Source organism: Pterocles gutturalis, unplaced genomic scaffold (genome assembly GCF_000699245.1).
Source record: "Pterocles gutturalis isolate BGI_N339 unplaced genomic scaffold, ASM69924v1 scaffold22214, whole genome shotgun sequence".
Lineage (NCBI taxonomy): Eukaryota > Metazoa > Chordata > Aves > Pterocliformes > Pteroclidae > Pterocles > Pterocles gutturalis.
In genome coordinates, this window is record NW_010134039.1 from 17065 (window position 1) to 27821 (window position 10757).

The following is a 10757-nucleotide window of genomic DNA, read 5'->3' on the forward strand; positions in this document are numbered from 1 at the left end:
GAAAGACCATTGAGTATGACAGAGGAGAATACACTGGCATGGTAATGGACAGAAAATTCAGTTCGCAGAGATTAAAGCGTTGCTTTGGTGTTAAAGTTTCATCCTTTCTGTAGTTCAATGTATTAATCCTCTTTGGATGGAAGATATTTCCCTTCAGAAACCCAGAAATTTGTAGCAGTGAGAACCAATACATTACTACAGGCATAATGATGGAATCTGAAGCTTCATCTACTGCAATTGATGCAGTCTCAAGTACCTCATCTACGCGTTTCCTCAAACAACAAGAAAAGTCCCTCCAGCAGTCAAGAGGAGAATGTATGTGTTAAGAAGCAGCAGCTTTCAAATTACTGCTCTGAAAACGTCACGAGTATCACCTTCCCTGAAGATAGCTCAAAGAGTTAATGTATTAAACCTCAGATGTATCTCTATCATGTTTCATCATTTTGACCTACAACCAGTGGGGAAACTGGAAATTTGTTGCTCTTCTCTAATACTAGGGTTCATAATGGCTTCTTTATTTGAAAGGCATAGATTGGTTGATGGGACTGTTATTAGCAGGCTTGGTGCTGGCTCTCCTGACATTTCTAGAGGAATAAGAGATCAGACTGCTCTCCTCAGTAACTCCAACTACCCCTCCACCCCCGTTCCCCTGAAGATTTTTGGGTAGGGCTAAGGGGAGTGAATTAGGGGAGACGAGAAGTGTTCCTGTTTTGAGGACAAAGACATAATGAGAGAAGAATATTCTGCTGTTCCTACACACCAGGCTCTTAGTCCCTGTGGCAGGTCACCAAATGGGAGATCTCATTCTTGTACTGATGCTTGGTGTTACAGCATGGCACGGAGGACCACTGAGTGCATTTACTTGATGTGATGATCATCATGCTCTTGCATTATGGTGCATGCAGAAAAAGCCTTTCACATCTGCCCAAACAGGCAAGACATATGTACAAAAAGTACTGGAAGTGCAACCTCTAGATACAAAACCTATCTGTAACTCACTAATATAACCTCCATCAAGATTTAATTTCAGAAAAAAACCAGAAGTTCTTTGCCTGAGGGATAAAGCAGTCATCCTGACAAAAAGACGCCAATACCTGGAGCTGGTTTAAACAAATACAGAAGCTTGATCTTACCTGGTTCTACCTACCTCCACATGCAGCTGAATCCCTATAGCAGAGAAATTAGTAACACACCCAACACTGAGTCCATACACACATGCAAAGGGTTTGTAAAGCTTAGCTCATGTTCTGGACTGGAGCAGACACGGTAACACTCCTTGCACTGATCCTTAGTACACAAATACACTGCTTTTTGCACCAAAGATTGGCTGTCTAAATACTTCACTAAATACCAGCTACTCATAGATTTCACTACCCGCAGCTGCTAGTTAAGTATATTCCTGTCTTCATTTCTCTTAAGATTTTGGGGACCCTGAAGCTTAACCTCAAGTCAAACATAGGTTTTCGCCTTGGTTACACTAATTTCTCACTTACCTGCCCCTCTTTTTGCTGGAGTCCTACACTGACTCCCTCAGCAGTGGAGTTTTAATGTTTCCTGACAATATCATGCAGTACCTTACAGGCAAAAAATATCTCATTGTATTTTCAGGCATCTTCTACTACCAATCAGGTTTGCACAGGTACTGAAATCTTATCGGGAAGCCAGATGCTTTTGCTGTGTCATATTCTGGAGGATCTCTGTTGTGCCTGGGCCTGAACACGCTTTTGGATTTGGAGAACCAACCAACCAATTATTTTTTCTTCTATTCATCAGCACATTAATAGTCCCATCTGAGAATGAAGATGACTTAACAGTTAATGACATCTACACTCACGCAAGAGAAATCCAGGCTCTCCCATCCTACTCCCCATGAGCACAGAGGCACGTGTTATGCCTCTGCCCATTAGTGATGCAATGTTGGTTGCTTCCCTGACCCTGGAAACGTTATCTTGCCAAGCCTCCTGCCTAGCAGTTGCACAAGGTCTTTCAAGTTAAGCTGTGTTCATCACATGTGCAACAGAGAACTCCTGCACTCCCAAACCCTGCTTGAAAAATATTGACACATGCACTGACTTCAAAGTCTGGCAACATCTTCTCTTTGTCCTAAGCTATCAGTAAGAAATGATTGGAGCACGTTATCAAAAAGAAACATTTAGACACATTCTTCTCTTGAACCTCTCTGGCTATTTTTCCCCCTTTCAGCTATGATATTGACTGCCGTTCCGTGCACTCTACAACATTCCCACATCAGAAGCCTCACATCAGCTGCTCTCACCCATGCTTTTGGTTTCCACTCTGTCAGCCAGCAGCGCTGGCTTCTTATATGCAGGACAGTCTATGAGAACTGTGCCCAACTGAGTCCAACTGGCATTTACAGCCCCAGCTACACAATTTAGCAAAACAAAAGGACCTTACTCGGACATTATCTCTTCAAAGCATCTGAAGAGATATCCAAGTTGAGGAGCCCATCATTCAAGCTTTCTTCAGCTGGAAGCTCTTGCACCAAACAGCAGGTTTTAGTGCAAAACTCCACTCTGGCAAAACATATTAGCTTTCCCAACTAGGGGAGCCCACAGAGAGGACCAGAAAACACGCGCTCTTTTTCACGTATGAGTGAAAGAACGTATCTCTGCTACTTAGAACATCTACAATTGCATTACCCGTCCGTATACTTTTTGGGTAACTTCTCCCCAGTTGAGTGTATCCTCAGTCAAGAAAAAGTATTTTAGAGAACTCAAGGATACAAACTATTCCATGGAACATGTTGCTATCCATTTCCCTGTCAGGGAAAAAGCTTCTGGTGGCTCATCCCTGGCAGTACATCCTTCCTGAATACTCCCTCTGTCAGTACAAAACGTCTCTCTCAATTGTCTCTCAGTAGTAAATTGTGAAGAATAAAGGGACTGTTTCATCACTTTCCATTTAAGAGTGGAAAAAAAATCATGTATACAATGCAGTGACAAGCATAAACACTCTCTATTGTTCTTTGACCTTTCACTTCATTTTGAATTGCAAATGTGTTAATGACAGCAGAAAACGGAGAGAGATAAATGTACACAATGAAAAACTTTTCTGCTTCATCCCTTATAGGATGCAGGCAGAGTTTAGCTGCAAAACCCAAGTCTTTATGGTTGAAAGTAACTTTTCTTCACAATGAATCTGGAATTCAGTTTAATATTAACCTGAAATATGATCATTTGGTCTTTAACTGGGAACACCTGGTAGAAAACTCTGCTGGTCAAAATTTACCAGCTAATTAAAGACTATAATGAATTTCCACAGTTAGAGCGTTATGCATGTTTTATATAAAAGCAATCATGACACTACAAAGCACTCAACACTTAGAGCAAAGGCAAATATTATTTTGTAAGGCATGAAAGATACATCATTGCAATTTAAAATGGATTTTATGGCAATAAAATAAGGTACTCTTTTTCTTTTTAAATACAGAGCTCAATTAAAATAACCAAACCTAAACTTTCAAACTCCTTAAAGCAAGAGATCAGACAAATATGTCAAATATGTTTAATTTTTTTCAAAATAACTGATGGCAAAATAAAATATTTACATCACGTCATACTGTGTAAACATGTAACGTCACTGTACAAAGAAATATACATGCAAAATAAAGCAAAAATTTAACTGAAACAATAAAGGAAAATAATACACAAACATAATGATATGAAGTTGGTACGAATACACATCCAGTTTTGAAGTCAGTTGTTTCCTTTTAAAAAGTTTCTGTACAACTTTACAAAAAAAGCCAAAAACCAAAAAAGGAATAAATAGAATACAGTGGAAGCTGCAAAGCTCAAAACTAGCCCAAGCCAGGTTATGGCTTAAGACCCATACATCTAACTATCGTGGGATGTTGGCTTGGTTTCTTTAAACATGGCATTTCACACAAACATAGATGACAACACACCTATATGAACTCAGTGATGCACAGAAAACTCTCTCTTTTTAAATAGTTCACGTTAATATTACTTCAACCTTAAAAACAGCTACTAAGACAACTATATTACGTGTCAGATTCTCCTCATCTGACCACTACTTTCTGAATGTATTCTTCACCAAAGAGCACAAAATTCATTTGTTTATTTCACAGAAAGAAGTAAACACAGATTTGAAAATTCTAAAAAGTAGTAAGCGTTGAGACTGATTTTGGGAAAGTCAGACTTTGGCATTTTGAATATAATAATAAATTTTAAAAAGTGTCACCTTATTTCCTAACCAGTTTGAGATTTGGGATATGAATCTCTCTCTTTTTTTTTTTTTTTTTTTTTTTTTTTTTTCTTTCTTGAACAATCCTTAAAACTGACTAGTCTTGACTAAATTCTATGCTAACTCTCATCTTAAACTAATAATGACAGTGTGGTACAACACACCCACCCCTGCCCACCCAGAAACCCCAAACACAGAAAACCATAAAGCTCGCCGTACTAAGTATGTGCTTTTTCTATATATTTATTACAGTTACAACAGAGGTCCTCATAAATAGTTGCATAAAATGTTAAAGCCACAACATTGCACATGATATGAAAGAAAACAAAATCCCAAATGAGTGCATTTACAGTATTTCATCCTGCTGTATACTGCTTGACAATGGGGTCGGCAAGCTGGGCACCAACCCAAAGTCCTTTTCTAAGGGGACAGTGAGCACTGACCCAAACTGAAGACCCGCACAGTGGTATACCACCATTTAGGAAGGAGGGGAAAAAAAGGCTAAGGGGAGGGAGGGGAAAAAAATTACAGACTGAAGGCAGGTAACAGTCTATATACAAGTAAGGCCTACATTTTAATCAGAGCAAAACGATTCATTCTATTTGTATGCAAAAACTTTGAGGTTGGATGCACTTAAAAGCAGAGTCTGATCTCAGTGCACTGCTACGTGAGATACATACAGGCGAGGCAACTGGAAAGCTCTAGGACCAAGTGAAAACCAGATGTTATAAATGGAGGCTGTATCAATGGGCAGCCATTTTGGTGAGTCTTCTCCAGGCATGATTTCATTTTTGTTTAACACCAGTGCTTTGAACATAGGCATTTCTTCCTTGAATAAATCTTGAAAACGGTAGTTAAGTTCACTTGCAAAATTCAACTCTTGTTTATTAAAAAAACTATTTTTTTTGCAGAAACCTGAATAAAATACTGTTACTGTATCGCTCGTGACTGCTTTTTGCAGAGTACAGTGCTATCGTCCTCCACCCCAGTGAAGTCTGCATTGCCAGTCCCCTGCACCACCCCGCACCGGTCCCCTTTGAATGCGCTTGCACATGAACATTCACTAGCAGCTGGTTGGCTTGGGGTTTGCTTTCCTCAAAATTCAAGTCAACAGCTGGTTGGCAGGAGGAGTCTTATCTCCAGTCTAATTGATTGGCAAGAGGAGTCCAACTCCAGTTTGATTGGCAGGTGAAAGAGAATGAGAGAGAACTTCAAGCAAGGTCAAACTCTTGGCAAGAGCCTGCTCTGTAAGAAGTTTTTAATGCTACGGATGGGTCGAACATCATTCTGGTGTTTTCGCCGCTCAATGAACGAAGTCAGTCTGGATATGTCAATGCTGTCAGCACTTTTGCTATTCCCCAGCTGCAGCCATTGCTCCTGGAGGGCCAGTGCAGCTGAGGGACGCTTAGCTGGGTCATCCTGAAGTAGGAAGCATACAAAATCTTTGGCCTTCTGGCTAACTCCTTTGAAGTAGTCATCTGGGAAACTAAAGTCTAAGCGGCAAATATTCAGGCAAGTTTCCTCTACGCTTTCATCCAGGAAAGGAGAGACGCCACTAAGAAGGACATATGTGAGCACTCCAATGCTCCAAACATCTGAAGTGAGGGAAACAGGATTTCCAAGAATAATTTCAGGAGCTGCAAACTCTGGGTTTCCAAGTAACTGGTGGATATAATACGTGGTATTGAGCTGGACTGCATCTCCAAAGTCAGCCAGTTTTATTGTTGGCTTAGTGGAACTCTGGTCCACCAAAATATTTTCAGGCTAGAAAACATAAAAGCAAAAGTTAAAATGTCTTTTTTCAAGTCAGTCTAGCATACATTTAACGCTCCAACATTACCGTTTCCCAGCCAGTGCTGTCAAGTCAAGAACGTAACAGACAGCTACAAGGATTACTGTTGAAGGCCCAGCTCTGCAAAGCTCCTCGGCAGTCCTACCAAGGCTTCCCCCAGACCAACCGGCAGGCAGTCTCTTGCCAACTACAGTGTGCAATGAATGTGTTTCAGCTGCTGGCACTGTAATTTTTGCAGGAGATATAGTTCTTTCAGAAAATACTGCAGATGTCCACAATAACAGCTCTGCAAAGTTTCACAGGAACCTGTGTTGGGAACTTAAGCTTAAAGAACAGCAATTACAAACAGAGGGTGAATAAAGCAACTGCTCTATTTGCTCTACAACAGAGAGACAACAAAACCCTTGCATTTAAATATTGGATAACCTTGTCAGAATTTTCATTATGCTTTAAACAGAATACAGCTTTACTTGGTGATTCTTTAATGTAACAGAGCTGTACAGACAGAAGTCAAGCACTGTTATGAGACTATGGCAGCTGCAGATCCTGTTGGATGCCCACGGCTTCAAGAGAACTGCCCCACAACTGGTGAGCTGAAAGTGGACTTTTCTTTATGGTTTTGTTTTTGGGTCACCATGATACACAGACCAGATTGGTTCTGCTTAGAAAACAGAAATATGTGGAGGGAAGATGCTGGCTCTTTTGCTTTTTCTCACCATGACCCCTTTTTGGCTAAAGAGACCCTGCCTACAAAGATGCTGAAATTACTTATTATTCAAATACAGGTGGAAAATAAAAGTATAAAGAGTAAGTTTTTAGTTAATATTCACCTTAAGACCTTCTTATTAGCTTTTCCTACCAGAATGCATCAAATCCTTGTGGCGTAAGTAAAATTCACAGGGTAGAACAGAGGACAAACAGGTACCATTCACACAGATACCACAACCCTCCAAGTGCAATGATGAGAAACAGATTTGAAGAAACAGAAGAAAAGCAGTCTCTTTCACAACAAACTCTACGCTTCTTGAGAAAGAAATGGATTTCTGCTGCGAGTTCCTCAGAAAATAAATAAATAAGGGATAATCAAACAAAACTGTTCCTACCAGCAATTATTTCCAGAAAAAAGGAACACACATGGCCAGCAAGCTTTAAGGAGAAAGCACAGGAAATTCAAAGTTTCTGCTTTGCTGGCTATGAGTGATCTAAAGCATTTGGGGAAGGAGCCCCGTCTCATGGCCTTCATACACTCTCAAAGCAATTCACGGTTCTATGCTCCCATCTGCCAGTTTCCTAGAAGATGGAGGGTTTTATGCCTGCAATGACACACACTGCCATGAATCCCATTCATTCCTCACCTTTAGGTCCAAATGTGCTATTCTGCAGTTGTGAAGGTACTGCACAGCTTCCAGAATCTCTCCCAGGTAGAGTCTGATCTTCCCTTCTGTGAGGTTTCCCCATCGCACGACATAGTCTAGAAGGCGACCCTGGTCAGCCCTGTTGCAATTACAAGGGTTATACTTTGTTTTAGTTAAGATATCAGAACTGACAACATAACTTTGGAAAGTTACATTAAAAATGCTTAAGGCAAGTGTCCCTTAAAAACTACAACTGCACCAAGTAATCACTGTTTCTGATATTTGGCTTGATAATCTGTGAAAATGTTCTCTGTCACTTACAGCTGACCTGCATGACCTGAAGTGGGAGCAGAGAGGGTGAAGGCAGAGAAGGAAAGGAAGAAATACTGTAATTTTAGCCACATTTGAAAGAGCAGACATATCCTGCCATAGACTAAAGGAATAACCATAGCCTGCAGCACCCAGAAGACAGAGGGCTACTGTATGAAGAGGAGATTCGACATCAAGCCATCAGATCACAACATTCCTAATTCACTTGTATAATTGCTTGATATAAAATAATTTCTGGACCTTCAGACTAAGATTATTACCTACATATCAGTTTAATACATCAACTTATTTCCTTCTGAGTGTATTATTAAAATCAACATTTTAATTAGACATCTGCAGTCTTTTATTTAGGTGTCTTCAAACTTCTGTGAAACCTTAAAGTTCCTTATTCATAAACCACTATAAAAACCCCAGAAAGTCAGCCGTACAGGTATTTTACAGATTACATTATGGTCCACACACATTTCTAACACTAGTATGTAGTTGCTGGAGGTCTCAAAGGTATCGAGAAGGCCAATGAGCTGGGGATGCTGGAGATTCTGCATGACTCCAAGTTCATGGGTAACCTGGTCTCGCTTCATCAACTTCTTATTCACAAACTTGGTGGCTACTGCTCGCTTGGTTCCCTTCTGGTCACACTTCTTTACGACAGAAAATCTGCCCCTGGAATACAATATTGAAAGGAAAGAATTAACCAAGAGATGCAGTAAGGACATACTTTTACCTTGAAATATATCCTGAGAGAGATCTAATTTTATATCACTAACAAGCTACCCTTACAGAGCAGTTTCTGGACATAAACAAGAGTTCTTCTAAGTACATGCATCTTCCTCAAAATGTCTCTGTATAAATAATTAGCTCCCGACAGAGATCTGTTTTATCACATTTGCAGAGAACTCAAGTGAGAATGGCATTCAGCTTTCAAAGGTCATAATTAAATTGGACAAATTAATACTATATGTGACATTTTGCTCGTTTTCATACTTTTTTTCTTTAATTTTTGTACCCTAAATAAAAGGTTTAGGAATGCTTTTAGGAAAGTGTCACTACAGAAGCAGTGTCAGTCACTGTAAGGCATGCTTTAAAAAAAAAAAAGAATACATAGCCTTCCAAAGTATTTGAAAAACACATCTCCCTTAATCTATATACCACTTCAGCCTAAATATGTTCTGTTTACGTAGTGCCATCTAGTGCTAAGATTTTTCACTTGTTAATTTCTATTTAATCCAATGTAATTTTGGCCTTTTAGGCTCATATGATAAGTATTTTTCAAAGAGAATTTCATTTTTTGAATGAGAAGCTCATATTTTGACATAGACAGCTCTGGAGATCAGCATACAGAACACACCTGCCGAGCTCAGCCACTTCACTGTAGAAGGAATCAAAGTTGTCTTTCCAGATTACCATGATCCCATCACTTCCAGGACCTACAAAAAGAGAGGACAGTATAGCCAACATTTAATATAGTTGGATCCTCCTCAGAACTAAATTGTTGTCATTATGACCAATGAACATCTGTTTGCAAAAAGAGAAATATTTGGACTTCATATTCAGTTTGGGAAAAGATTTCAGGAAGAACTTGCTTCCGTCAGACTAGCCCCTATCATCTTCTGTTTGAAGCTGTGTACACATCGAGAAGCAACTCATGGCTTCATATTATTGATCCTCTTGCAGCTCGGAAAGAAAATTTTTTCTGTAATCAACTACTTTATTGACAGCTTCTAAAGACTACTACAGCAACAGAAGGCAAAGAGTATTCTGAAGGAGATAATACACAAGAATTGACTACAACCAAATGGCAAAACCTTCAAATTCAAAGGACTGAAAAAGACTTCATAGATTGATATTGAAACCTTACCTTGTGCTACAGACTTCAGAATTTAAATTTTACTCTTATGAAGTGGGGAAACAATGGGTAGGAAAAACTGGGGCCAGAACTTTGTAGGAGTACTGGCAGAGCTGAATAGAAGGGCTAGGGAAATGCAGCTGTCCTTTCGAGTCTACTTGCTGAGTAACCAAGGCATACCAAATTGTGGCTTAGTTTTGATTGAAAAGTGAACACTTACTTTTGGACAAGGTCAGGAAGAGCAAGGACTGTAGATGAAAGTTTAGGCTACAAGACTTCTGCGACTTGATCCTGGCCAAATCACAGTTTTGTGCTTCTGTACTGGTGTAGGAAGGACACTTGTTACACTAGTTTCTTAAAGCTCACAGTTTCACACTGATCCTTTCTTGTCCATCAAGAGCTTTTTACTCCCCTGACTAGAAAGTTTCCTTGGCTGATACACTAATCACTGGAATCACCTCGTCCTGTTAATCCCCATATGACACAGGGTGGCAGCAAGACAAACTGGATTACACACCAAAGTAGCCCGGCCAATGAAGAACAAATTCTATAGTGGAACTAATTCAGGTACAGTGGGAACTGTCTGTACAGGAATGAGTAACCTTGGAAAGGTGAAGGAAACAGCAAAAAGAATAGGTATCTTACATTATGTCTCATTATCAACAATATACCTGTCACTGGGGGAAAAAAAGTGAACAGTGCAGCAGCTAAGTGAAAAAAAAACACTCTATTTTTTCAAGAAACATTAAAGATCAAAATTTTATTTTCTGCCTCTTTTATGTATTATAACACAACCATTCTGGGGCTTAACTACTGGATGTCTTGGGTCAGTAAGTAGGAAGTGCTGGGAATAATCACCACCTGCCCTGGGTTAAGCAGAGACAGTTAACTTTCTTCATAATAGCTAGCAAGAGGCTGTGTTTTGGATTTGTGCTCAGAAGAAAGCTGATAAAAAGTGATGTTTACAGTTGTTGCCAGGATACTTGGATACTCAAGGACTTCCAGCTTCTCTGCTCCCCGCAGACAGGGGAGGGGGATTTGGTGCAGGGGGGAGAGATTCAGGATTGAGACTCAGATTAGCCAATAATCTATTCCATAACATACACGTCATGCCCAGTATATAGGTGGGGACCCTCCGGAAGATCGTCCCTTTTGGTTCTGGGTCCCTTTGTTTCCGGATGTCTCTTGGCTCTGGATCATCTCGCTCCAG

General features: G+C 40.0%; 1 protein-coding gene across 1 annotated transcript; it reads right to left on the reverse strand.

The window, feature by feature from the left end:
• Nucleotides 1-5129: 5129 nt before the first annotated feature.
• On the reverse strand, nucleotides 5130-9125 carry LOC104467624 (triple functional domain protein-like). The gene is made up of 4 exons (XM_010081462.1): nucleotides 9050-9125; nucleotides 8164-8364; nucleotides 7372-7510; nucleotides 5130-5988 (listed from the first exon to the last, which is right to left on the reverse strand). The coding sequence occupies exons 1-4, from the start codon at nucleotides 9106-9108 to the stop codon at nucleotides 5446-5448; spliced, it is 942 nt and encodes a 313-aa protein (XP_010079764.1). The 5' UTR covers nucleotides 9109-9125; the 3' UTR covers nucleotides 5130-5445.
• Between the last annotated feature and the right edge of the window lie 1632 nt (nucleotides 9126-10757).

Bases quoted from the DNA above. Each gene is read 5' to 3' on its own strand.
- LOC104467624 (XM_010081462.1), bottom strand. From the start codon at position 9,108: ATGGTAATCTGGAAAGACAACTTTGATTCCTTCTACAGTGAAGTGGCT. The intron at 8,365-9,049 runs GTGTGTTCTGTA...ATTGTATTCCAG, and splicing joins GAAGTGGCTGAGCTCGGCAG to GGGCAGATTTTCTGTCGTAA. The intron at 7,511-8,163 runs GTGTGTGGACCA...TAATTGCAACAG, and splicing joins TACATACTAGTGTTAGAAAT to GGCTGACCAGGGTCGCCTTC.